The sequence below is a fragment of the Corvus hawaiiensis genome, chromosome 11 (assembly GCF_020740725.1).
Source record: "Corvus hawaiiensis isolate bCorHaw1 chromosome 11, bCorHaw1.pri.cur, whole genome shotgun sequence".
Classification (NCBI taxonomy): domain Eukaryota; kingdom Metazoa; phylum Chordata; class Aves; order Passeriformes; family Corvidae; genus Corvus; species Corvus hawaiiensis.
The window spans coordinates 12,024,939-12,050,983 of NC_063223.1; the positions used below are offsets into that span (position 1 = coordinate 12,024,939).

The 26,045-nt window shown below is 64.4% G+C and overlaps 2 protein-coding genes across 6 annotated transcripts; both read right to left on the reverse strand.

The window, feature by feature from the left end:
* Window positions 1–205: 205 nt before the first annotated feature.
* Window positions 206–10,755, reverse strand: LAMB2 (laminin subunit beta 2). Its single transcript, XM_048315571.1, has 33 exons — window positions 10,271–10,755; window positions 9,937–10,100; window positions 9,709–9,844; window positions 9,444–9,517; window positions 9,154–9,342; window positions 9,015–9,078; window positions 7,914–8,116; window positions 7,706–7,826; window positions 7,215–7,403; window positions 6,965–7,144; window positions 6,776–6,888; window positions 6,610–6,689; window positions 6,396–6,531; window positions 6,082–6,237; window positions 5,843–5,970; window positions 5,643–5,760; window positions 5,345–5,537; window positions 5,131–5,274; window positions 4,793–5,024; window positions 4,554–4,717; window positions 4,253–4,474; window positions 3,501–3,715; window positions 3,312–3,408; window positions 2,871–3,243; window positions 2,615–2,799; window positions 2,296–2,537; window positions 2,025–2,228; window positions 1,788–1,932; window positions 1,279–1,486; window positions 1,056–1,197; window positions 789–965; window positions 553–712; window positions 206–471 (listed from the first exon to the last, which is right to left on the reverse strand). The coding sequence occupies exons 1-33, from the start codon at window positions 10,635–10,637 to the stop codon at window positions 335–337; spliced, it is 5,658 nt and encodes a 1,885-aa protein (XP_048171528.1). The 5' UTR covers window positions 10,638–10,755; the 3' UTR covers window positions 206–334.
* LOC125331499 (laminin subunit beta-2-like) lies at window positions 10,652–25,035 on the reverse strand. Of its 5 annotated transcripts, none has more exons than XM_048315567.1 (36): window positions 24,829–25,035; window positions 24,316–24,428; window positions 22,626–22,675; window positions 21,949–22,124; window positions 21,721–21,844; window positions 21,540–21,613; window positions 21,230–21,418; window positions 21,088–21,151; window positions 20,808–21,013; window positions 20,602–20,722; window positions 20,177–20,365; window positions 19,872–20,051; window positions 19,374–19,486; window positions 19,176–19,255; window positions 18,772–18,928; window positions 18,424–18,576; window positions 18,167–18,325; window positions 17,969–18,090; window positions 17,742–17,862; window positions 17,055–17,241; window positions 16,726–16,869; window positions 16,080–16,311; window positions 15,559–15,722; window positions 15,231–15,455; window positions 14,592–14,806; window positions 14,410–14,506; window positions 13,575–13,953; window positions 13,309–13,493; window positions 13,008–13,237; window positions 12,719–12,922; window positions 12,221–12,365; window positions 11,928–12,135; window positions 11,698–11,839; window positions 11,306–11,482; window positions 11,060–11,216; window positions 10,652–10,911 (listed from the first exon to the last, which is right to left on the reverse strand). In XM_048315567.1, the coding sequence occupies exons 1-36, from the start codon at window positions 25,018–25,020 to the stop codon at window positions 10,778–10,780; spliced, it is 5,808 nt and encodes a 1,935-aa protein (XP_048171524.1). In that variant the 5' UTR covers window positions 25,021–25,035; the 3' UTR covers window positions 10,652–10,777. The 5 variants fall into 5 exon arrangements, with proteins under 5 accessions (XP_048171524.1, XP_048171523.1, XP_048171526.1 ...); XM_048315566.1 differs by having other exon boundaries at window positions 12,221–12,380; XM_048315569.1 differs by lacking the exon at window positions 24,829–25,035 and adding an exon at window positions 23,410–23,577 and having other exon boundaries at window positions 12,221–12,380; window positions 24,316–24,403.
* Between the last annotated feature and the right edge of the window lie 1,010 nt (window positions 25,036–26,045).

Sequence of the window (26,045 nt, forward strand, 5' to 3'; positions counted from 1 at the left end):
TCTGTCCTGTGGGGGACCCGGGTTTGATCCGTGGGAGTCCCGCGTGTGCTGTGCCCCCGAGCCCCGCTGCTGATTCCCGGCCCCACCGCCCGACCCCAAGCCCCGCTGTGGCCCACACCCGGAGGCGGCCAGCTCCCATCCTGGGGGAAGCCGCTGTGGGCCCCCGGGGCAGACGCGCCCACGGCACGGGGCGGCGGTGAGGCGGTCTTGCTCTGTAACTTTATTCACACGGGGGTACCCTGCAGCCCGCGCCCCACCCAGCGCTGCGGGGGCAGGTGGAGGCTGGGCGGCAGGAGGCTGGGTGCTCCAGGGGGGTCTAGGCCCCTCCGGGCGATCACTGGCAGGTGTTGTAGATTTGGACCTGCTGGTTGATGGTGGCCAGCACCTCCCTCATTCTGGCCTCCAGCCCGCCCAGCTGGGCTGCTTTGGCGTCCAGCACCCGCTCGTTCCGCTCGTACTCCTCCTCCAGCACTGCAGGGACGGGGGAACATGAGTCAGCCTGGTCCCCACCACTGCCCCCACCACCACCCCAGCATGCCCCCCTGGTCTCACCTCGCAGCCGCTGCAGCTTGTCCTGGGCGTCCTGCAGCAGCCCTGCGGCCTCCTCCCGCAACTGCTGTGCCCGGCTGCCCGCCTGCTGCGCGCCCTGCGCCCGGTGCTCCACCAGCTCTTGTGCTGTCCGGTACCGGTCCCGAAGTGGCCCCTCCAGCACCTGCTGGGCAGCGGGGCTGGTCAGCGGGATCCTCTGGGGACCCCTGCTGCCACACTGGTGCCGCCTGGTCACCCACCTGCTTGGCCTCGCTGGCTCGGTCCCGCGCAGTGCTGGCTGCCTCCTGGGCACGTGTGGCTGCCAGGCTGTTGTTGGCACGTTTCACCTTAAGGGCATCAGTCTGCCTGTCCAGGAGCCCAATCTGCTCCATGGCACCCGCCAGCTGCTGCTCTGCACTTCCTGTCTGGGTCTGCATCTGGGGATCGGTGGCATGGGGGTTTGGTGTGGTCACACTGACTGCATGGTGGGGATGGGGTCCCATGGTCATAAGGGATGGGGCTCTTACCATGCTAAGGGCTCTCTCGCTGTGCTGGATGTCACCGGCAGCTTGCTGCAGTGCCTGCTCAGCCATGCCCTGGGCTCGCCGCGCCTCCTCCAGTGCCTGCCGCACTGCCTCAGCTGTGCCCCGCACTCCCTCTGCACGTGACCTGCGGCCAGACGGCAAGGCTTCAGCACAGCCTTGGCTGGGGGTCCCTGGAGGGATTGCATCTTCACGTCCCTGGGCTCACCTGGCCCGCTGGGCATCCTGCAGCAGCTGCCCAGCCTGATGCACATCACCAGCCGTCTGCTCCAGGATGGCATCCACACTGGCCAGGCTGCGCACCCGTGTCTTGATCTCCTCGGCCAGGCGGTGGATCTGGGCCGGTGAAGCGGGAAGTGACAGCTCCAGTACCCGGCTGGCTACCACCTCGATGCTCTCAGGATCAGCCCCCTCCTCTGCAGGTAGAAGCAGTCATTGTGTTCCCTCCGGCATGCCAAGGTGGAAGGAGCAGGCAGACCAAAAGGCAGAGTGGAACATGGGCCAGGGCACGGAGGCCAGAGATGGCTGGAGGGCACGGGATGGTTGAGGCAGGGCAGGGACCATGCAATGCAGCATGGGGAAGGGGTGGCAGAGCCCACATGCAGTGTTGGGACAATGCAGTGCGGCACAGGGCAGGGTCAGTGCAGTGTGGTGCAGGTGCAGAGCCACAAAGCGCTGGGCAGGGGTGGCCAGCCCTCCCGGCATGCCAGCACTCACGGCTCAGGAAGGCCTTGACATTGCTGATTAGCTCCCTCAGCTCCTTGTTGGAGCTCTCCACACGCGCCCTGGTCTGGTTCGCCTTGTCCAGGGCTGCCTGCGCTCGCAACCGGGCCTCATCTGCCTTCCCCTTGGCCTCTGCCACCTGAGCATGGGCAGAGACCCTCGGTGCCAGCTCCAAGGGCTGCAGAGTGTGGCTGTGCCACCAGATTGCACCAGCACCCATGTGCCACAAACCTTGTGGGAGAGCTGGGCCATGTCGCTGGCAGCCTGACGCAGCTCCTCTTGGGCATGGCGTGCCCGGTCCAGGGCACTGTCAGCCTTGGACACGGCTCCACCACAGCTCAGACCGCCACAACGTCGTCCCCCATTCTCATCCCGGCACCCGGCACCCCCACAAGGGCTCTCAGCACAGGGCACATCACCCGCTGCACCGCAGACCTGCAAGGCAGCATGGGATCAGGGCAGCCCTGGGTACCACTCCCCCAGTCCCTTCCCTAGGTCCCACCTTCTCGTTGAGCGGGTGCAGGCTCAGTGCCTGTGCCCTTGCTGCCAGGTCCATCAGTGCCCGCCGGCTGGCCGCATTGTGGCGATTGAAGTCATCCCGCTGGCTGGCCAGGAGCTGCTCAGTGCGGTGACGGGTGGCTGCCGAGATGCTGACAGGGCTGGGCATGGCACGGGTGGAGGAGTCTGCCTGGTGCTCGGCCTCCCGCGACTCCCCATAGGACTGGCGAATACTGTCATAGGCACCTGGGGTGGGGCAGGGACACTGTCAGATCCCTGGCCGTGGCCTGACCACCCTGGCCTGGCTCTGTGGTATGGCTCACCAAGGAAATTGGAGGTCTTGAGGGCATGCAGCTGCTGTTCCAAGTACTGCAGGCTGTGGTTGAGGGCACGGGCGCCTCGGTCCACAGTGTTCAGCACATGGCTGGCATTGAAGTTGGCATCCTGAGCAGCTGTCAGTTCCCCTTCCACCCGTGTCAGCCTCTCAGTTGCCTCCTCGATCTGCCGCCTGCAAGGGAAGCAGGTGAAAAGCTGCCCCCAGGGCTACCCCGGGAGCCATGCCCTGTGCCAGGTGCTCACCGCAGCCCCTCCATGGCGTGTGTCAAGTGGGCAGCGGTAGCAGCAGTGGCGTTGCGGGTGGCCACCACATCACGTACAGTGGCCAGGTTCTCCTCCAGTCGTCGGAAGGTGCCCTCAAAGGCGCCAGCAGCCCCGGTGTGCTGCAGGAGGCTGGCCCGCTGTGCCAGTGCTCGGGTGCGGGTGGCCAGATCCTGCACCACACGGTCCCAGTCCCCGAAGCAGGGGTGGCAGGGCTGGCAGGCAGGGAAGGTACCAGCAAAGCCCCGGGCACACTGGTCACAGCGGACTCCAGAGATGCCAGGCCGGCAGTCACAGTGGCCGCTGCTGCGGTGGCACTGGGCACTGGCTATACCACGGGGGTCACAGTCGCAGGCTGCAGGGAGAACAGTGTCAGGGCACCATGGGGCCCACTGTGGTCCCCCTGCTGGCACCAGCTCTCACCTCGGCACTGCTGCCGTGGGTCGCCCCAGTGGTGCTCCTGGCAGTCGGTGCACGTCCGGCCCCCAAAGCCTGGCCGGCAGGAGCACTGCCCTGTGAACTGACAGACATGGCATGGCCAAGGCTGGCACTGCTGCAGCACACCTCCAGCCCCATCCCATGCCCCCAACCCCTGTCCCTGTCGTGTCTCACCTGGTTGCAGGTGGGTGTCAGGGAGTGCTGAGGGTGGCAGGCGCAAGGCTGGCAGCCCTGCCCACTGGCCAGGTTCCAGAAGTTGGGGCTGCAGCGGTCACAGCTCTGGCCCTCCACATGGGGCAGGCAGTGGCACTGCCCGCTGTGCCTGTCACAGTGGCACTGCTGCGGCCCACAGGTGCTGGGGTCAGTGCCCAGGGGGTTGCAGGAGCAACCTGGAACCAAGAGACACTGAGCAGAGATAGAGATGAGAGAATGAGGACAGGGATGGGGATGAGACTGGGACGGAGATAGGATGGAAGTTCTGATGGGGACAGAGCAGGGGTGGGATGATGATGGATTAGGGTGGAGGCAGGATGGAGACAGAGATTGGGCAAGGATGGGGTTGGGACTGGATGGAGGTGGAATGGGAGCAGCATGAGGACCACTGGTGGGGATGGGATGGAGATGGGACCAGGATCAGGAATAAGGACAGGACGGGGACAGATAGACGGCAGTGGGGATGGGATGGCAATGGGGACAGGAATGGGCATGAGAATAGGATGTAGATGGGATGGAGTAAGTTGGACATGGGGACAGGGACTGGGCCACAGTGCTGGGCCTGGGCAGAGGAGACAACCTTGTTCCAGGGCAGGGCTGCAGGGACTCCACAGCACTGTGTACAAGCAGGGGCAGCCATGGGTGCACATGGTCCCCAAGGGCATGTTGGGCCCTGGAGACAAGTCTGTCTCGGCATGGCAGCGGGTACTCACGCCTGCAGCTGTGTCGTGTGGCATCTCCATAGAAGCCAGGTTGGCACTCAGCACAGTGGGGCCCTGCTGTGTTGTAGAGGCAACGCAGGCACTGCCCTGTGCGCCGGTCGCACGCCTCTGGGTCCGTCACATCGATGTTATCGTGGCACTGGCAGGGCAGGCAGCGCCCACCCTGCAGAGGGTCCCCATAGTAGCCAGGGGCACACTCATCACAGCGAGAACCTGCTGACACAGAGTTCTGGGCAGTGCCCAGGGACAGAGCACCCCGGAGGGCACCAAGTGTGCTGTGGCAGGTACCCACCTGTGTACCCAGGGCTGCAGTGGCAGACGACCTGTTGGGAGCGGCTGTCTTGGTAGCAGGAGGCAGCAAAGTGGCGGGGGGTGCTGGGCCCCTCAGGACAGGGGCAGGGCCGGCAGTGCTGCCCGGAGCCCAGCGCTGGGTTCCCAAAGTGTCCGGCTGCGCACCTGCGGGCAGGAGGTCAGCAGGAGCCGGGGCTGCTGGCAGCATCCTGCCCCAGTTTGGGCACATACCCCACCTACCTCTGGCACCTTTCACCATCTGTGTGGTCACGGCAGCGCAGGCAGCTGCCTGTCCGAGGGTCGCAATTCTCAGCATGCCCGTTGCACTGGCAGGGCCGGCAGACAGGGAAACCCCAGTGGCCAGGCTGGCAGCGGTCACAGCGTGGGCCATGGGTGCCCTCACGACAGGGGCACTGCCCTGTGGTGCTGTCACAGATGGTGCTCACTGAACCCTCACGGCTGCACTGGCATGCTGGAAAGCACAGCACCCACAGCGTCTGCCCCTGAGCTGTAGACAGCATCCCTTCCCCACGCCCCCAGCCCTGGGGTGCCCAGGCTCCTCTCCCACTGGCACTCACGTCGGCACCCGCCAGGCCCAAAGCCGAAGGTTCCCGGGGAACAGCGGTGACAGCGCCGTCCCATGACATTGGGTTTGCACTGGCACTGCCCGCCCTGGGGCTGACACTCAGCGCTGAGCGAGCCTTGGGGATCACAGAGGCAGGCTGCAGGCAGAGAGCGGGGTCAGTATCAGCTGCTGTGGGACAGGGTGCAGGACAGGGTGCGGGTACTCACGCAGCGCCCCGTCATGCAGGAAGGCTGAGAGGCTGTGCAGGAGGCTGGAGCAGGGCTCGGCCACGGGCGAGGGCCCTGCAGTGTGGAAGGGCTGGGCACAGTGGTACCGCTCAAAGGTCTCCCGGCGCTCCATGGAGCTGGGGTCGCCCGCAATGAACATCTCCAGTGAGGAGTAACGGGGCAGGAGCACCAGCTACAGGGTGAAGTCAGTGGGGTGTCATGTCCCTCTCTCCCTATGGCTGCATCCTATCCCCCTGAAGGGTTGCTGCCCCCATCCCACTGCCCATCTGCCCCTCACCGAATCGATGAGCACACTGGCAGTGGGATCCTGCCGAGCAGCAGCACAGCCCAGCTCCAGGCGGAGGGTGTAGGAGATACCCTGCTCCAGACAGATGGGCTGGGACAGCACCACATACCTGGATGGGGGCAAAGCAGAGCAAGGGCAGCCATGTGCCTCCAGTGAGCCCCAGCAAAGCCTAACTGTACTGAGGTGCTTACCTGGCACCGGAGGGGAGGCTGGTGGAGAGCTGGTCATCGGCAGGGATGGTGTTTCCACAAGGGCTGCTAGCGGAGATGGGGCTGGGGCGCAGCACCTTCAGCCCCACCTCCTGCCAGGCCTCTGGGTGCTGATGGCAGAGAAGGGGCAGTGTCAAAAAGCCTCACCATCTGGAACTCCCCACCACTACCTCCCAATCTGGTGATCCATCACACTGCTGGCTTCACCATCTGGTGCTCACCTGGGGCTCATAGCGGATGACCACATCATACTCGGTAGAGAAAGGCACATCACTGACATGAAACTCCACCCAGCTGCCTTCCAACATACGGGCAAAGCCTGTCCCTGTCCAGGAAGCTGGACGGTCTGTGGGGGGCTCACGCTCCACCACCGAGCCCTGGTGCAAGCAGGTGTTGTGAGATGGGACCACAAAAATTGCCTTGGCCAGCAGGCACTGCTCTGCCCTGGGTAGGGAGGCAGACCACTGCCTGCTGGTTTGGGGACCACCGCTCCACTCTGCCTGATGTGCTCCCCAGGGACACCTTTATTCCTTACCTGATGCAGCTGTGCATCCTCTGCCTCATAGGTGTAATGATCCAGGTTGATGTGGTAGAAACCAGGCTCCACCTGTTCACACTGTCGTCCTATCACATGGCTGCGGCACTGGCACTGCCCTGTCCCCATGGCACACCTGGTACCCCAGCAGCACCATCAGCCCTGATGCCAGCAGGGGTGCCCCTTGCCCTCTGCATCCCCACAAAAGACTCACAGGTTGTTGCGAGCACCTCCCACATCGCAGTCACAGGGCCGGCAGCCCGGGAGGTCGTGGCTCAGTCCCCAGTGCTCGGGCTGCAGAGGGCAAGGGTGTTAGAGAGCAGCTGTCTGTGTGCTACAGTCCTGAGCACTGTGCATGGACCCTGGCACAGCCCACTCACCAGGCACTGGTTGCAGCTGCGCCCGGTCACCAGTCGCTTGCAGAAGCACTCTCCACTGACAGGGTCACATCGGCTGCCATCAGCCACCGTGCCACGGGGGTCACATTGGCACCCTGCACGGAGAGCCAGCAGCTTCCAGCAATGCCAAACAACATGCCTGACCCCAGCAGGTGCCACCCCGGTACCTACGCCGGCAGCCCTGTGGGTTGTTGGTGCTGAGGCCGAAGAAGCCAGGTTTGCAGCGGTCACAGCGGGGTCCAGCCACGTGCTCCTTGCAGCGGCACTGCCCCGCAATCAGGCCCCTGGCTGGGTCATCAGCACTGTCGCACAGCCCACCATCCAGAGAACCCTCGGGGTCGCAGTCGCAGGCTGGGATCACAGGCAGGGTCAGCACCGTGACCACCAAAGCACCACCCTGCACAGCCCATCCCACACTGACCTTGGCACACCGCGGGGTCCCGCAGGTCCTTGGTGGGGTCCTTGTAGTAGAAGGGCTTGCAGAGGTGACAGCGACGGCCCATGGTGTTGTGCTGGCAGCCATCACACACAGCCCCACTGGTGTTCCCCGTGGCCAGGAACACAGCCATGTCAAAGTGGCACCGCCGCGAGTGCTCATTGCAGTCACAGCCTGCAGGGACAGCACCAGGGCATGGCATGCGGCACCACAGCTCACACCTGGCAGGCAGTACCCCCAGTGCCAAACCTCCTCTGCCTGGACTCTCCTTACTCTGATATGCAGCACCACAACCCCAAACCTCCCCGAAGTACAGCCTGCAGCACCCCAAACACCCCCAGCCAGTCTGCATGATGCCAGTCACCACCAAACCACATCCCACTGTGCAGCACCCCAAAACCCCTGGCACAGCACAGCCTGACAGCTCTGGCACCGGGATCACTGTGCCAGGAGCCAGTGCCAGCAGGGGCACTCACGGCGACAGGCGTTGGTGCTGGAGCCCTCGGCCGGGCGCCAGGGCAGGTCTTGGTAGAAGTCCTCGCAGCGCTCGCAGTTCAGCCCCTGGGTGTGGTGTTTGCAGACACAGCGCCCGTGCACCTGCCAGGATGCCACGGTGAGGAGCTGTGGGACTAGGTGGCACAGCTACCCAGCTCCAGCAGGGCACACAGGCCTGGCTCACCCTACCATGCCATCGCTGGTGGCAGGGGCCCCGCTGAGCGGGGCACACTCAGAAGCGTGCCCGTAGCAGAAGCAGTTCCCGCGCATCACCAGCTCATAGAGCGCGTAGTAGTACTTCTCCCGGATCTCCCGCCGTGAGTCCAGCAGGTTGTCCCCCAGCGTGTGCAGCTTGGTGAGGTTCACACGCAGGTTGGTGACACGCAACAGGTCTAGGGCAGGGAGAGACCCATGTTGGCATAGGGTGCCTGGGCACGTCTAGGCACAGCTCACCCCTGCTGGGCACAGCTGGGCTGGGCTGTGCATGGCATAGGAGGCTCTGTGCATGGTTCAGAGGAGCTGGGCACGGCTCTGCTCTGCTGGGCATGGCTGGGACGGGCTGTGCACGGCATGGGGCATCCATGCAGTGCTGCACGCTATCAGGCTGGGCTGTTGTGGTTTTCTGTATCATACAGTATTGGCCCAGGGCCGTGCATGGTTTGGCTCACAGGCACGTGGTTGCACGTGGCCAGGCTGGGATATACGTAGGTGTGAGGGTTCAGCTCCCACACACGTGGCTGTGCGAAGTCTGGCTGTGTATGGGCTGGGCTCTGCACCCCGACAGCAGAGGCAGGCTGAGACCCCCCCAGGGCAGAACAACACCCTTGGCACAGCACCTTTAGATGTCTTAGGGCACTCACCATTGGGGGCTGTGCCCAGGAGATGGCTGTGCCTGGTGGGCGCAGCCTGAGGGCCCTGGGAGGACAGGATGGCTTCCCCAGAACTGCAGCTTCCCAGCAGCCCTGCCCTGCAGATTCCTCCCCTCCTGCTCCCCGTCTAAATTTAGCCTTGGGTGATTAACCCACTGTGTCCTGTGCCCAGCCTGACTCCCCATCTCAAACCACAGCTGGTGCTGGGCTCAGTCGTAGCACAGCCGTCCCCCTCCATTTAACCCAATGCAGCCTGACCTTTAGCTGCTCTCACAGGGCAGGGTGCAGGAGGGGCCCAACACCCCACAGGCTGGATCGGGTCCTGACCCCAGTGTAGGGCCCAGAGCAGGGAGAGAGCAGCCAAAATAGCTACGCCCAAAATAGAGCAGCCAAGCAGGAGCCCACATGGCTGGCAACTCACTTTGGATGGCAGGGCTGTAGGGGTCCCGGATGGGGATGGCAGGGTCCAGCACGCGGTAGATGACCTGGGAGGGACAGTAAGGTGATGAGAGCAGTGCAGGGGGTCCCCTGACCCTCCTGCGATGCTACTAGGGCCTCACCTCCCCCTCAGTGGAGGGCTCGATGTCAGAGTAGCGGGACTCGCAGACAATGTCATCAATGCGGCGTGGGGGCCCATGGGGGACATGGGGAAAAGAGGCAGCGCAGTCGTAGGCGAAGTAGCGATACACCTTCCAGGTGTGTCCAAAGTCGGCCGAGCGCTCCACCAGCATGGCCGCAGGACGGAAGGTCTGCAAGACACTCAGGTGGGATGGGGGCCAGCCCCACAGTCCCAGAGGGCATGTTCCATCCTGTCCCATCCCAGCCTGGGTACCCACACGTTGGGACCCACCTTGAAGGTCATGATGAGGTGGGTGAAGTGGAACTCAGCCTCCAGGTCCAGCTGGATGCTGACGTGCTCCACACCTGGGGATGACAAGTGTGACAAGTGGAAGCACCCACTCACAGGTCCCGGGGGCTTGTCCCCCCCAGCCGGCAGTGGTCCAGGGGTGCGGCCGCGGCCACAGGCTGAGTCACACTTCCTCAGTGTGGGAGGAAGGGAAGGAGAGCCCCCCGGGACAGGACAGGATGCTCCACCACCCCCACCCACTACTCACCGTTCTCTGACTGCCACCAGGCTTTCTTGGGGCGGGGGGCAAAGCTGGTGACCACGTTCTCGATGCGGTGGCTGTTGGTGTTGGTGCGGGCATCGTAGGGCCGCCGCGAGTCGCAGATGAAGCACTTTTTCTCTTCCTGCGAGTTGGGAGGCTCAATGATGTGTGTCCCCAACCCTGTCCCCTGCCCCCCATTCCTCGTCCAGTCCTCCCGGGCCCCATCCCACTCACCTGGAGGTGGCTGACGATGCAATAGGGCTGAGGCCGGCGCAGCCCGCAGGTGGAGGTGGCACTTAGTCGGGCTGCTCGCCCCACCAGCAAGTCCCCGGTGGCCGGGTAGCAGCTGCCGCGGGCACAACCCTGGGGGGAATCGGGGGCCAGGGCCACCCCCATCCCTGCGAAGCGGCGGGTGGCTGAGGGCGCTGCGGGGCGCGGGGGGGCCCGGGGCTGGGGCTCCCCCCGCCGCGCCCGGGGCCCCTTCCGCGGCCGCCCGGAAACAGGGCGGCGGGGCCGGGCCGGACCCTGGCGCCCACCGGCCCCGCTGCGGCGGGGGGCGCGGACTCACCGGCCAGCAGCGGCAACAGCAGGAGGGCGGCGGGGCTCCACTTCGCCGAGCTCCGCATCGCGGGGCGCGACGGGGCGAGACGGGACAGAAAGGGGCGCAAAGGGGGCGCTCGGCAGGTGCCCGCCGGTCCCGTCCCGTCCCGTCCCGTCCTGACCCACCGGTTCCCCTTCCCCTTCCCGTTCCCGTTCCCAGTCCGGTCCCCGTCCCCGTCCCCGTCCCGGTCCCTCCCGGCCCCTCCGAACTGGGCGGCAGGCGCAGCGCTCGGGGCTGCGCGGAAAGCGCGGGGCGGATCCCGGCTGGAGCGGGGGAGCGGGCCGGCCGAGGCAGGCGGGAGGAGGCAGGAGCAGGCTAGGGGACGCACACACATCGGACATAGGCACACACAGTTCAGGGCTTTATTTGCAGGCGCGCCCGCACTAAAGACACCTGCAGAGTGGACGGGAACCCCGGGCTCGGGGACCTGCGGGGCGGCGGCGCAGAACCGGCCCCCGGCCCCGCCGGTGGTCCCTAGCAGGTGGCGTAAGCGTTGGCCCTCTCCCGGATCTCCTGCAACAGCCCGGTGACCTGCTGCTCCAAAGCCTGCAGTCGTGACACCTTTTCCGCCATCGCCCGTTCATTGGCCCCAAAGCGCTGCTCCAGGTCTGTGGGACGGGCAACATGGTCACAATGCAGCCTCCCACCGTGGGAGGGACCCCACCTTGGGACACCCAGTGGGACGGGCCCAGGGGGACATAGAGAGATGTATGGGGAGGTGGCAGGAAATGTACTCCACTATGTGCTCCCCCTCACCTTCCAGTTTCCTCTTACTGTTGCTGGCCTTATCCAGGAGGTCTTGGGCCTCTGCCGTCAGCTGTGACACACGCTGCAGGGCCCCACCAGACACCCTGTCGAGCATGCCCACTTGGTTCTTCAGCACCACATAACGCTGTGTTACCTGTGCCAGGTCCTGGCGGCACAAGGGCATAGTGAGGCTGAGCATCCCCAGCACCCAGTACCTGCTTGGTGCCCCGCGTACCAGGCAGGGATGGAGCTCACCTGGGTAAGTGTCCCCGAGGTGGTGGTGGCACGCTGTGCCCCCTCCTTGGCTTGCTGGGCCATGTGGTGAGCATCCCGGCCATGCTCCTGCAGGGCGTTGATGTGCCGTGCCAGTTCCTGCAGCCGCCTCTGTGCCTGTGACTCCTTCTTGTCCAGCACCTGCAGCCTGCGCTCCGCCTGGCAGGTATGGACACCGGCTGCAGCAGGCACAGCAACCACCACGCCCGTGGTGCCAGCCCCACTGAGCTGGCACCTGCCCTATGCCATCCACATTTCCCCAGCACCAGCCTTCCTACCCATAATGTGCCCAAGGCATCAGTCCTGCTCTCCACAGCACTGATCCCATTACTCCCAGCGGTACCAGCTCCACTCCCCCAGCCCATGCCCCTCACCTCCCTGGTTCTGTTCTCGGCCACCCGGATGGCATCCCTGGCGCTCTCCAGGGTGCTCCCTGCTGTCATTGCCTGTGTCCGCGCCACCTCCAGTGCCTGCTGTGTCCCTGCCAGCTCATCCCTTATGCCTTCTGCTCGCTCCCTGCAGCAGCACAGGTAGCTCCAGCCCCTGCCAGTGCAGGGGGACTGACCCTATCCCCTGCCTGCTCCAGCATGCCCCCACCACTTGCCTGGCCTCCTGCCCCTGTGCCAGCAGATCCCGTGCCACAGCCAGCCCCTCTGCTGTGCTGTTGAGAACGGCGTCCACCCCCTGCAGCTGGCCAATGCTCTCCCGCATCTCCCGCAGCAGCTCCTGGATCTGTCTGGGGCTGCTGGGCAGGGAGATGTTCAGCACCTGCCGGGCCACCAGCTCAATGCTGCCCGGGTCAGCTCCCTCCTCTGCGGGGACAGGGGAGCAGGGTGGATTCAGGGTGGGCTCACTGAGTTCTGCCATGCCCATGTGCCCACCCAGTGCTGGCACTACCTGCCAGGAAGGCCTTGATTCGGCGGATGAAGTCCCGCAGCTGGGCCGTCGCCTTCTCTGCATGGCTGCGGGCGGCCTGAGAGCGCCCCAGTGCCTCCTCTGCCCAGCTCCGTGCCCCCTGTGCCAGCTCCTGCACCTCCTGCATCTGAGGGGCACCTGGCTGAGCAGGGGGCACAGGGCAGCCTTGGGAGGGGGCATTCGGGGAGAGCAGCAGGTATGAGGGAACAAGATGGGGGCCTGCAAAGGAGCATGCAAGGCGGGTGCAAGGGGACAGAGGGTACAGCAGTGGCCCAAGGGGGCAAGCACACTGGTGGCACAAGGTATATCTGTGAAGGGGCATAAGAGAGACCTACAGAGCTGACATGCTTGGTGGCAGGGGAAGGGAAAAAACAGGACATAGAAGGGGGTCATGCAAATTGGCATGGAAAGGGCACAAACAGGACATACAAAGGGGACACAAGGAGACCCCAGAAAGTGCCATGGAGCAACCACCCCTACCTTCTGTGCCACAACAGCCAACTGCCCTAATGCCTCCTCCAGCTGCTGCGAGGCATTATGGGCACTGCTCAGGGCTCGAGCTGAGACAGGCAGTGCCCCTGCACACCCAATGCCACCGCAATGCCTTGTCCCTGCACTGTCCCGGCACAAGGCTCCTCCGCAAGACGCGTGCTTGCAGCTCTGGTCTCCAGGTGCCCCACAAATCTGGGATGATGCCAATGGTGGAAATGGCAGCTCAGCAGTACATGGGGGGTGACCCCTGCACCACCTGTGCCAGTCCTGCTCCCACCTTCTCATTGATCCTGGCAATGTTGAGTTCCATCACCCGTTTTTGTGCCTCCCGCAAGGATTTCCGGGCTGCGGCTGTGCCACGGCGGAAAGTATCGCCCCGCTGCCGCAGCACCCGCTCAGTCGCCCGCCGCGTCATCTGTGCCCTACTTAGCTCGCCAGCTGTGCCATTGGCCACCACCTCCGCCTGCCGTGAGGCCTCCACCGATGCCACAATGCTGCGGTAAGACTCTGAGGGTGCAGGTGTCAGGGTTTGGCCAGGATGGCTGCCACCAAACCCAAACCTTGCTGGATGCTCTTACCACTGAATCCAGCTGCCACTATAGTGCCCAGGAGGATTTGAAGGTGGGAGGTGGTTCGGTTGAGGTCTCCCAGATCGCGGCTCAGCTCAGCTAGCTGGTCATGGTGCTGCATATCTGCCTGTGCCAGCAGGTCTAGATGTTGCTCCAGCTCTTGGAGGTGCTTCCAGAAGTTGTCCAGCTCCATCCTTTGGGTAGGGAGGAGGGCTTCAAACTTTCGGGGGTGACAAGAGGGGGTCCCTCCACCCCAGCCCTACATGCACACTTGCCTGGTGCCACCCAGCTGCCTGGGCAGTCCATCGAGGAGGGGACCACCAGGGCTGTGCCCCTCTCCCAGCAGCCGTTCCACGTGCCCCAGAGCCTCCTCCAGCTCCCGCAGGCGACGGGGGCTGAGTGGGAGTGCGGACCCTCCCTCCCTCAGTGCCTGCACCTGTGCCCCAAGGCGCTGCAGCCTGTCCCGCAGGCTGCCCACGACCAGGTCCCAGCGCCCGAAGCAAGGGTGGCAGGGTGAGCAGTGGGGGAAGGGCTCCTGGTAGCCCCGCTGGCAGCGGTCACAGCGCAGCCCCCCGAATCCCAGCCGGCACCGGCACTGCCCGTTGTCCTGCTCGCACTGTGGGCTCTCAGCACCCAGCGGCTCACACTCACAGGCTGCAGAGACAGTTGGCGGTGTGTCCCAGCCTTCCCACGGAGCCCCATGACCCCAGACTCCCACCATGTTCCACATCCCACCATATTCCCCTGTGTCTCCAGAATCCAACCTATCCCCAGCATCTTCTGTGTCCCTACAGTTCCATCAAGTACTCTGCGTCCCCTGAGTACTGCATGTCCCCAGAGACACACCATGTCCTCAAGGTTCCACCATGTCCCCAGCACCCCACTCTTTCCCCAAGGTCCTCCATGCCTGCAGTGTCCCACCACATTCCCAAGATCTCCTGAGTCCTTTGTCCCCAGTGTCCCACTGTCTCCTTAGTGTCCCATGTTCAGAGTCTCCCACCACATCCCCAGGGCTCCCATGTCCCTAGAGTCTCACCATGCACCCAGAGTCCCCCCACACCCCACATCCCCAGAGCCCCTGCTCCCCCAGTCCCTGGGATGTGCTCCCACCTCGGCACTCCTGCTCAGGGTCTCCCCAGTGGTGCTCCTGGCACTGGGAACAGACACGGCCCCCGAAGCCAGGCCGGCACTGGCACTGCCCTGTCACCTGCAGCGACAGTGCCATGCTCACTGTGCAGCTCACTGGGCCCCAGGAGGGCAGTGGAGCCATACCAGGGTGCCAGGGGACTCACTGTGTCACAGGCAGGGTGCAGGGCATGTGTGGGGTGGCAGCCACAGGGCTCACAGCCCCTTGGCCCCCCCAGGCTCCAGAAGTGGGGTGCGCAGCGATCACAGCTCTTGCCCACGACATTGGGCCGGCAGGCACAGGCTCCTGTGCCACGGTCACAAGAGCAGGTGCCATTGGTGCAGTGAGAGGCCAATGTACCCCGTGGGTCGCAGCCACAGCCTGCAGGAGTGTGAGTGGCCACGTGGGGCTCAGCCCATACCCCCTGCCCAGGCAGTGCACTGCTGGCCCCCAGCACCCCAAATCTGCCTGACCCCAGTGCCCCCAGTGTGCCCGGCCTCAAACCCCTGCACAGCCCCAACACCCCTGATCCCAACACCCCCACCAAACATGATCCCTGTCCCCTGCACAGCCCCAACCCAGGCACAGCCCCATACCCCTTCTAACAGCCCCAAACCTCTCCTAGCCCTGAACCCCAGCCCCAAGCCCCCCAACACCCCAAAATTCTCCCCAACCCAACCCCAATCACCCCACACCCAACCACAGCCCCAGGCCTCGTCTCTACTTTGAGCCCTTGCGTCACTTCAGCCCCCCATCCCAAACCCCCATGCAGCCCCAGCCCTGCAGAGCCCCCCGCCCCGCTCACGCCGGCAGCTGCGCTGCAAGGCATTGCCATAGTAGCCAGGCCGACACTGGGCACAGTGTGGCCCGGCAGTGTGGTACAGGCAGCGCAGGCACTGCCCCGTGCGGGGGTCGCAGCCCTCCGGGTCGCTGGCGTCGATGTTGTTGTTGCACTGGCAGGGCCGGCACACCCCCCCCTCCATCTCCGGAGCCCCAAAGTAACCGGGGGAGCAGCGGTCACAGCGGGGCCCTGCAGAGATGGGGGGCTGTAGGTGCTGGGGTCCTGCAGCCCCAGCGCAGGGGTTCCCTGCTGCCCGGGGGGTCCCTGCTGCTGTGCCCGTTCTGCCCCTCACCCGCGTATCCAGGGGCGCAGAGGCAGACGATGTGGTGGGTCTTGTCGTCGGCGTGGCAGGCGCTCCCGTGGTAATGCCGTGTGCCAGGGTAGCCGGGGCAGGGGCAGGGCCGGCACTGCTGCCCCGAGCCCAGCACAGGGTTCCCATAGTAACCGTCCTGGCACCTGAAAGGATGAGGGGAGACCCAATGGGTCCCTCCCATCCATCATATACCATCCCACCATCCTATCTCATTTCATCGTATCCCATACCATCATATCTCACCCTATCCTAGCCAATTGTATCCATCCCATCCATCCTATCCCATCCAATTATATCTATCCCATCCTATGCCATGCCATCCTATCCTATTATACCCCATCCCATCATATCCATATCATCCTATTTCAACTCATCCCACCATTCCAACATATCTCATACCATCACATCTCATCCTGTCCTACCCCACTGTATCTATCCCATCCTGCACCACGCCATGCCATCTCACGCCACACCATCCCCTCCTCTTGGACCTGGCTCACCTCTCACAGTGCCGTCCGTCCGTGTGGTCACGGCAGCGCAGGCAGGTGCCCGTCCGGGGGTCGCACTCCTCGGCGTGCCCATTGCACTGGCAGGGCCGGCAGGCAGGGAAGCCCCAGTGCCCAGGCTGGCACTGGTCACACTGCCGGCCCACAGTGCCAGGCTGGCACCGGCACTGCCCGCTCACCTCGTCGCACAGCTGGGACACTGAGCCCTCTGGGGAGCAGGTGCATGCTGCAGGGCGGCACAACTCAGGTCAGGCAAACGGATGCAGGGACACAGCGACGAACAGACAGAGAGACAGGCAGGGGACCAGCACCCAGAACATGCTCACTCCATGGGCTGTGGCACAGAAGGGCTCATGTGGACACAAGAACATGAATGGACAGACACATGAGTGAGTGCAGGGCAGCACAATGCTCACAGGGGGCTCATATGGATGGATGGATGGATGGATGGATGGATGGATGGATGGATGGATAACTGGGACGGAACTCATGGGCTGCAGGTCAGCAGGGCTGAGATGGACACATGCACAGACAAATGGACAGACAGACAAGTGAACAGGGCAATGAACAGGGTGCTGATGGCTGGACAGACAGACAGGAGAGACAGTGATTCCTGGCTGATGAAGATCCCACTACTCACGGCTGCATCCCAGGGGCCCGAAGCCGTAGCTGCCTGGGGCACAGTGGTCGCAGCGTCGGCCGATGACGTGGGGCTTGCACTCGCACTGCCCGCCCTGTACCTGGCACTCGCTGCTGCGGGAGCCCTGTGGGTCGCACTGGCAGGCTGCAGGAGCAGGACCAGTGTGGGGCCAGGGCTGCCTTGTCCACACCAGCCCACACCTGCCCACGCCCTGTCACTGCTCTCCTGCCCACCATGCCAGGGGCACAGGCATATCCTGACTCACTGCCCCAGGCAGGGCTCCCCCCCCGCCCACTCGTCGGTCCCATCCCTGCAGGCTCCCCACTCACGCAGCGCCCCGCCGTGCATCAGGGCTGAGACGCTGCAGACCAGGCGGGCACAGGCCTGGGCCAGGGGATGAGGAGGGGCCATGTGAAACACCTCCAGACACTGGTACCGCTCCAGCTCCTCCTGGCGCGCTGCTGCCTCTGCTCCGTGGAAGTCTGGCAACTCTGACACCCGTGGCAGAAGCACCAACTGTGGGAAGGGAAAAGGAGATGGGGCTGGGGGGTATAGTCAGCCCCCACTGTGGGACCTACCACTAGGCTGGATCCATGTGCTCCAGGACAGTCCCAGTGCTGCTGGGGTCAACTACCCCACCTCCATCAACAGCCCCAGCTCCACTGACACCCCCAAACCCATTGATATTCCCATATAAATTGCCATCCCCCGAAGCTTCCTTATCCCCTTCCATGCTGACATCTCTATGCCAACCCCAACTCTATCTAAGTCCCCAGTCTCACTGATATCCCCTTCCCCATCAACATCTACTTCTCCTTCCCCATTCCCATCCTCATCTTCATCTCATCCCCATCTCCATCCCATCCTATCTCATCCCATCTCATCCCCATCCCCACCCCACACACATCCCCAGAGGGGGCCACTTCCCGCTCCAGCCTGTGGTCCCCTGTCCCTGCCCATGATCCCATCCCTGCCAAGCAAGCCCTAGGCACAAGGCACAGTGGGACCCCCCTCACCGAGTCGATGAGGATGAAGGCGCCAGGGTGGCGCTGGGTGACACCGGCCCGCTGAAGCCGCATGGTCACCTCGTAAGGGGTGCTGGGCTCAAAGCAGAAGGGCCGGGACAGCAGCACGTACCTGTACAGAGTCAGGTGTTAGGGCATGGGCACAGCAGGGCCATGGAGACAGCGAAAGGATAGCAACAGGACCCATCCCCAGCCCACCCTAGCCCATCCCGTTGCACCTCTGGCTGTGGGGCAGATTCTCACGGTACATCTGCTCGGAGGGCAACAGGTTCCCACAGCGAGAGCTGGTGGGCAGCACCCGGGAGCTGACACTGACCACGGCCTCCCAGTCCTCGGCTGACTGTGGTGACAGGCAAGGCAGTGTCAGGGCTGTGCTGTGCCATACACGCCCTGGCCATGGTTGTGGCCATGCTCACCTCAGGCTCGTAGCGCAGCAGCAGCTCGTAGTCCATGGGGTAGGGCACATTGTCCACGTGGAAGGTCAGGCCAGCCCCGTCCCGCACCCGGGCGAACCCCAAGCCCGTCCACGTCACCATGCGCCCAGCACTGTCCCGCACCACCTCCTCCACATCCAGCTGGGCAGGGCACCGGCAGTTCGGCCCTGGCTCTGCCCCCTGGTCACTTCTGCCCTGCAGTGCCGCGCTGTGCCCTCTCCCACCGTCCCAGGGCTCACCTTGGGGGGCTGCTGGCGGCTGCGGCGCGAGGGGACAGGGGACTGGGGGGCATGGGAGGGGCTGCGCTGATGCCGTGAGTGTCCCTTCCGCCCCCCCGGCTCCCTGGTGTCATACTCCAGGCAGTCCTGGGGCACCTCTTCCCGAATGGCACCCTGCAGGGACAGGGTCAGGGGACGGTGGCCATGCACAGGGACAGCCGTGCACAAGGACAGCCATGCACAGGGCATGGTGACAGCGACATGCAGGACAGGGTGACAGCCATGCATAGAGCACAGCGACAGCTATGCATGGAGCATGGTGCACAGTGACAGCCATGCACAAGCACAGGGACCCCCAAGGAGACTCACCGGGAGCTGGGGGTGGCTGTGGCCATGGCCGGTGGCCTGCTCGGCCTCGTAGGTGTAGTAGTCGAGGGGGGCGCAGAAGAAGCCGGGTTGTACCTGGTCACACTGCCGCCCCATGATGTGGGGACGACAGGGACATGCCCCATCCTCCATGGAGCACCTGGTGGTGACCATCCTGTCACTTCATCTGTCCTTCTGTCTGTCTGTGTCTTCATCCATCCCTACTTCCATCTCTGTCCCCATCCCTCCATCTCTGGGGATAGAGATGCCTCTCTTTCTCCCTCCATCCCAGCCCCCATATCTCCCCAGCTTTGTCCCCATCCCTCCCTCCCCCCATGCGTGACCCCCAGCCCTGTCCCCACTCTCACCCCCACCCATGCCCCTCCAGGTGCTGTGCTGGCCCCCACCGGTTGTTGTAGGCTCCCCCGAAGTCGCAGGCACAGGGCCGGCAGCCCCCCAAGTCGTAGCTCAGACCCCAGAACTCGGGCTGCAGTGAGGAGGGAACATGTAGGGCAGGTGTGGGGCCAACCCAGCCCTGGGGGTTGCCATGAGGCTGGGGAAAGTCAGACCCACAGCCATGGTGTGGCGCAGGCTGGGGCACTCACCACGCACTGGCTGCAGGAGCGCCCAGCCACGAAGCGTTTGCAGTAGCAGTCCCCACTGATGGGGTCACACGGGGAGCTGCCCGCCACCGTACCCCGTGGGTCACACCTGCATGCTGCCCCCCACATGCACGCATGAGAGGTGCCAGTGGGACCACAGCCCACATGCTTCACAGACCTCCTTCCCCATCCCATATTCATCCTTTCCATCCCCATCCATCCATCACCATCCCTCCATCCATCCTCACACAACTATGCCACATCCCTCCATCCTACATCCTTCCATCTCCATCCCTCTATCCCAGATCTTTCCATCCTCATCCCTCCATCACCACACCTCTGCTTCCACCCCTCCATTCTCATCCATCCCATCCCCATTCCTCCATCACCATCCCTTCATTCCCCATCCCTCCAACTTCATCCCTTCATCCCTACCCCTCCATCATCCCCCCATCCCCATTCCCACCCCTCCTCCCATGTCATCCCTGTCTCCCAGCTCACGCTGGCAGCCCTGTGGGTCGCCATGGCTGAGGCCATAGGCGCCGTGCTGGCAGCGGTCACAGCGGGGACCGGCCACATTCTCCTTGCAGCGGCACTGCCCCGCAATCATGCCCAGCGCCACGTCCGTATGCCCATCGCAGGCACCTCCATCCAGCGAGCCTGCCGGGTCACAGTCGCATGCTGCCAAGAGAAAGGATCATGAGGAATTCTAGCTGCTGGCACCAGGAGCTGTGAGGCTGGGGCAGGTGGCACCAGGAGCCATAGGGCTGGGACAAGCTATGGGGCTGGGGTCCCAGGACACTCACGGGCGCAGGCAGTAGGGGACCGGATGTCAGAGCGAGGGTGCCGGTAGTAGAAGGGCTTGCAGAGGTGACAGCGACGGCCCATGGTGTTGTGCTGGCAGCCATCACACACAGCCCCACTGGTGTTCCCCGTGGCCAGGAACACAGCCATGTCAAAGTGGCACCGCCGCGAGTGCTCATTGCAGTCACAGCCTGCAGGGACAGCACCAGGGCATGGCATGCGGCACCACAGCTCACACCTGGCAGGCAGCACCCCCAGTGCCAAACCTCCTCTGCCTGGACTCTCCTTACTCTGATATGCAGCACCACAACCCCAAACCTCCCCGAAGTACAGCCTGCAGCACCCCAAAACCCCTGGCACAGCACAGCCTGACAGCTCTGGCACCGGGATCACTGTGCCAGGAGCCAGTGCCAGCAGGGGCACTCACGGCGACAGGCGTTGGTGCTGGAGCCCTCGGCCGGGCGCCAGGGCAGGTCTTGGTAGAAGTCCTCGCAGCGCTCGCAGTTCAGCCCCTGCGTGTGGTGCTCGCAGACACAGCGCCCGTGGATCTGGGGGGAGCACCCAGCTCAGTGTGGCTGCCGGGTCCCACGGGGCACCGTGCCGTGCTGGTCCCTGGCATGGTGTGTGCCTCACCATGCCAGGGACAGAGGGTGTTGGGGCACCCGGTGCTGGGGCACAGTGGGCGGCGTGGCCGTGGCAGAAGCAGCTCCCGCGCAGCACCAGTTCATCCACAGCATAGTAGTACTTGTGCAGCACCTCCTGCCGTGAGTCCAGCAGGTTGTCCCCCAGCGTGTGCAGCTTGGTGAGGTTCACCCGCAGGTTGGTGACACGCAACAGGTCTGGGGGCGTGTCACTGTCAGCACCTGCCCTGACACCAGCCAGCCCCACGTCCCCAACACCCCCAGCCACATACCCTGGATGTCTGGGCTGTAGGGATCTGCTACGGGGATGGAGGGGTCCAGCACCTTGAAGATGACCTGTGAGAAGGAAGGAATAGGTGATCCCATTCCCCCCTGACCCCTGGCCCTGCTCTGCACCGCCCTATCCCTATGTACCTCCCCATGGCTGGAGGGCTCGATCTCAGAGTAGCGCTGGTCGCACAGAACCTCATCCACGAGCCCTGATGGGTGGTTGGGGATTCCAGGGAAGAGCTTGGAGCAGTTGTAGGCAAAGTAGCGATACACCTTCCAGGTGCGCCCAAAGTCGGCTGAGCGCTCCACCAGCATGGCCGCAGGGCGGAAGGTCTGCAGGACACCCAGACGGGATGGAGGCCAGACCCACAGCTCCCCTGGATCCATCCTGTCCCATCCCATTCCATCCCATCCCATCCCATCCCATCCCAGGCATCCATGTGCCAGGACCCACTTTAAATTTCATGATAAGGTGGGTGAAGTGGAACTCGCCCTCCAGGTCCAGGCGGATGCTGACATGCTCCACACCTGGGAGACAGAGAGACAGAGATGGATGAGGTTAGGGAAGACCCACATGGCCACACAGCCCCACAGCATATGCACATGGGGCAACCCCACTGCCACCCTGACCTCACCATTCTCTGACTGCCACCAGGTCCGTCGGTCATGGGGGCTGCTCAGGTAGATGACATTCTCGATGCGGTGGCTCTCAGGCCGGGACGGGTCACGTGAGTCACAGGTGAAGCATTTCTCCGAATCCTGTGCCAGGGAGTGGCACCATCAGGGATGGGTGACTGGAGGCTTCACAGGTGCCTGGCTCTGTGGGTCTATGCCAGAGCCGTTCTGGGGCTGGGTAGACTCACCTGGAGGTGGCTGACGATGCAGTACTCCTGAGGCCCGTCCAGGCCGCAGGTGGAGGTGGCACTTAGGCGGGTGGCTCGCCCCACCAGCAGGTTCCCAGTGGCCGGGTAGCAGCTGCCACGGGCGCAGCCATGGCTCAGGTCAGGGTCCTGCCAGCCCCCTGCCACCTGTCCTCCCACTGCAGAGAGCATGAGGGCATGGGCTGGGGGCTGCGCCGGGGCGCCTGGGCACCCCCCGCTCCCCCATGCACCCACCCCACCCCCAGCCGTCCCATCCCGTCCTATCCCTGCATCCCAACCCACTGATGCAGCACGAAGCTCCATGATCCGGAAAGGTGCTGGCAGCAGCGCCACAGCCTCGTGACCAAGGGCAGGGAGTGGGGTGAGAGGGGGGCTGGGCTACCCATGCTCCTGGGGGCCCGGGCAGCCCCAGGGTGCCGAGCAGTGCCGGGGGGGAGTCGGGAGCCAGGTCAGGCGCTTGCTAATCCCGACAGGGCTTAGTGCAGCCTGGATTCCCCGCTGGGTTTTGTGGCAGTCAGGCCATGGCCGCTGCCAGCCAGGGAGCATCACCATTGCCACCACCTCCGCTGCCCAGCACCCTCCACTGAGACTGGGGTCCCTGAACCACCACAGCTCCCAGCACTGTGGGTATGCAGGGTGCCCCTGAGGTCAACGCTTACCCAGGAGGAGAGCAAGTGCCAGGAGGTCCATGGGCAACCACAGGATCTGCCTGGTGGGACACAGAGATGGCACTGCAGTAGGGTGCAGGGTATGGCATGGGGTAGAGGGCGGATGGTGCCTGTCCTCTCCTGGCTCTAGCACAACAGCACAGTCCAGGATGCACCCCCCTGCACGGGCATGATGGTGCTTCCCAGGAATCAGGGTCAGATGGGGCAGCTGGGTCTCAAAGTCCTCTGGGATGACATCCAGCACCCACCTGAGTAGCTCTGGGGGACTGTCACACACACACCCAGGCACACAGCCATGCTATGCCCCCCCAGAGCTGGCACAAACTATGCCATGCCCCATCCTGCCTGGCTCAGAATGGATCTATCCTTTTGAGTGTCACTAGTGTCCCTGGGGGGTACCAGCACCGGGCCAGGGCCAGGCTGGGAGGGGAGCCAGGAACGCCGGAGCCAGCTGGGCAAGGGCGTCCCTGACTCTGGCCGGGGTCCCGCTGTTAAATTTAGGTTGGAGCTGCCTTTTGTGTTTCCTTCTATCCCGGTACTTCCCGCTCCCAGCCTCGCAAGTGCTGGATCAAAGCCTGGTCCCGGCTCTGCCCAAACACATCTCTCCTGTCCCCCGCACGGAGCCAGCCCAGGGCAGGGGGGCTCCGGGCGGCGGGGGGAGCCGCGACTCTGTCCTGGCACCCGCCCCGCTCGAAGCCATGCCAGGGCGGTAGGCAAGGTGGTGCAGAGCCACGTGCTGGCACGAGGGTCCCCGAGCCCCGCGAACCCCCGGTACCTGGCGTCCTGCGGCGTCCGGCGGGACCAAGGCCAGGGGCGAGGGCGGCGTGGGACCTGCTGCCCCTGGGCTGGGAGCGCAGAAATGAACCGGGACAAGGGCAGCGATGGGATGGCGGCTGGTGGCCCCCCTTCCCCGTGTACGATTCTTATTCAAATGGGCTGCCCGCTGAAAGGGACGGCGGTCTCCAGGCTACGGGAATGTCACTGCCGATTCCTTCTGCCTGGAGGCCCCCGCCGCCCGCCCGCCCGCGGAGGCCAGGCCGGCCAGGCGTCGGCAGCCCGGGCACGCCCCGGCCCCCGGGCGGCACGGTGGGCCCCGCCGGCAAACAAAAGGGCGCCTCGTGGGCTGGCGAGCCAGAGGCACCGCGTTCCCTGGGCTCCCGGCACGGCGCGACAGGAACGTGCCTGCTGCCACTGGCAGTGAGGCGTGGGGGCCGGCATGGCGGGATGGGTGCCTGATGCTCCAGGAACCGGCGGGTGCAGCTACACAGGAGTCACTGCACCATTCTTTGCCCCACCTGGGGATGTCCCATGGCGAAGGCACCTGCACGGCTACGCTGCAGGGTGGAGCCATGCAGGGCATCTGCTCCACCAGGAGCTCACCCGGGCACAGCCACGATGCTGCCGGATGGGAACGTCCCTCCCAAGGTACCCGTCCCTCCCCACTGCCACAGCTCCCCGGGCAAAGTCCGGCACACGTCAGCCCCGGGAAGAGCATGGCAAGGGGTGGGGGTACCCAGCCTGTCACTGCCAAGGGACCCCGCAGCCCCTTCCTTGAGTGCTGCCTCATGCCAGTTGCCAGCACCCAGCCCGTGCCATGGGGCTCTGCCGTGTACCAAGGGCTGTGCCATGCCCCAGAGCTGTGCCGTGCCCAGGGTCTCCCCTACGGCACACCGGCTCCTACCTGTGCCCGTGGGAGCCTGGGGTGCTGGGCAGGTGGCTGGTGGCCCGGGTGGGCTGCGGAGTCGGAGGCCCGCTGGGCTCGGGCTGGGCTCGGGCTGGGCTCAACTGCTGTTCCTGGAGGAGGACGGCCGGTGCCTGTCTCCTCCTCCGGCAGCCGTGCCAGGCAAGGGGAGGGACCTGCCCGCACCGAGCTTTAGCCAAGGTGAGGCAGAGGAAGGTACACGCTAGCGGTGGCCCACGTGTGACACAGCAGTGTCCTGTGCCTAGGCTGGCCGGGAGAAGGCACAGCATTCCCACAGGGCTGCTGTGCCTGGTTGTGCAGCACGTGGGGCTGCTGAGACAGGCAGCCTGGCTGGGACTCGCCCTGCACTGCACGGGCCCATCTGTGCCTCTTCAGGGCACATCTCCAGCAGCGGTACCGGGAGCCTTGCACTGCATTCCCCCGGCACTCATACCAGATGGATCCTGTTCATGCCCAGTGCTGGCACGGTGGGCTCTGCCATGCCCCACTCACCCTGTGCTGGTCGGTGCTGCCTGGGATCCTTTGGACTGGCTGAGCTGGGTGCTGAGCCGGCAGCCCTGGAGCCCTGCGGGGAGCACGGCTATGCACAAGGGCCGGGTTCCACAGAGACTTCACTGTCACGCATGGATAATGCCTTTTATTAGCCGAGGCCGAAGGAAGGAAGAGGAGCCGTGTACTCTCCATGCCAAGGCCACGCTCTGGCCACCCGCCGCCAAGCAAGGTCATGGGCAGACAAAGAAGCGGCTCTCGGCCATAGGGATGCCAAAACCCACGCCCCCAGGGACACCCTGAGTCAGCCAGGCACCTCAGCAGGACAAGAGATGCTGTAGGCAGTGCCCTACCAGCTCCCCGTAGTCACGAAAGGCACTTGGAAGCCTGGAGGAGGGGCCAGGCTGTGCCCAGCAGTGCAGGCTGGTGGTCAAGCACGACCACCACCTTCTGAGCTGGGAGAGCTGTCAGGAGATGAGCTGACAAAGAGCCATTAGCACTGGCCAGCGCGTCTGTGTCAAGGGATCTTGCCAAGCAAACCTTATCTGCTCTGAGGAGATCCAAAGAACACTGATAAAGGCAACTGTAACAGGATCTCTGGCCTTGAAAAGCAAAGTAAAAGTGGAAGGGAGGGATCCTCAGCGGGATGTGAGGGGCGAGAGAGGTATCCCAGCCCATGTCCAGGCACCTCCCTGAAGGCCGCTTTGATTTCCCATGCCAAGCTGCAATCCCCTCGTCTGGCCCAGAGCTGAACGCGTGGGGGTGGCCCGGGTCTGCCGGGGAGATGGCCTGTCCGGGGGCAGCTCCACTGGCCGGAGATCTGCCAGCAGCTGTGCCCTCCATCACCAGCGTTTCAACGCTGCCGAGCATCCCCCGCTCCCTCGGGCACCCACAGCCTGGCTCCCCCAGCACCTTTCAGCAGCGATCAGGGCACTCTTGCAGCAGCGCAGAGGCCCCCCCACCCATCCTCGGCAGAGCCCCTGAGCTGCAGGGGCAGCCTCTCACGCCTGGCCAGCCCTGCTTGGACCGACTTCCGTGCACGCAGCAGGCAGCCAACACTTCCCCGAACATCCTTAGTGAGCAGAGAATTGCTTAACCACTTCCCTTCTCGAGGAATGAGCTCCAGCACGGCACCAGAGCTGCTGTCTGCCCAGGGCCACGGTCCCACCACCATTAGTGCTGGGTCAGTGCACTGACAGCCCTGCAGCACAAACCGGATC

Coding starts and splice junctions, on each gene's coding strand:
- LAMB2 (XM_048315571.1), bottom strand. CDS start 10,637: ATGTGTGTGCGTCCCCTAGCCTGCTCCTGCCTCCTCCCGCCTGCCTCG. Junction 3,716..4,252: donor CACACGACACAGCTGCAGGC/GTGAGTACCCGC, acceptor TCTTGGTTCCAG/GTTGCTCCTGCAACCCCCTG. Junction 472..552: donor CAAGCTGCAGCGGCTGCGAG/GTGAGACCAGGG, acceptor CCGTCCCTGCAG/TGCTGGAGGAGGAGTACGAG.
- LOC125331499 (XM_048315566.1), bottom strand. CDS start 25,020: ATGGAGAGTACACGGCTCCTCTTCCTTCCTTCGGCCTCGGCTAATAAA. Junction 21,014..21,087: donor CTACAGCCCAGACATCCAGG/GTATGTGGCTGG, acceptor ACACGCCCCCAG/ACCTGTTGCGTGTCACCAAC. Junction 12,923..13,007: donor TTGCCAGGATCAATGAGAAG/GTGGGAGCAGGA, acceptor GCATCATCCCAG/ATTTGTGGGGCACCTGGAGA.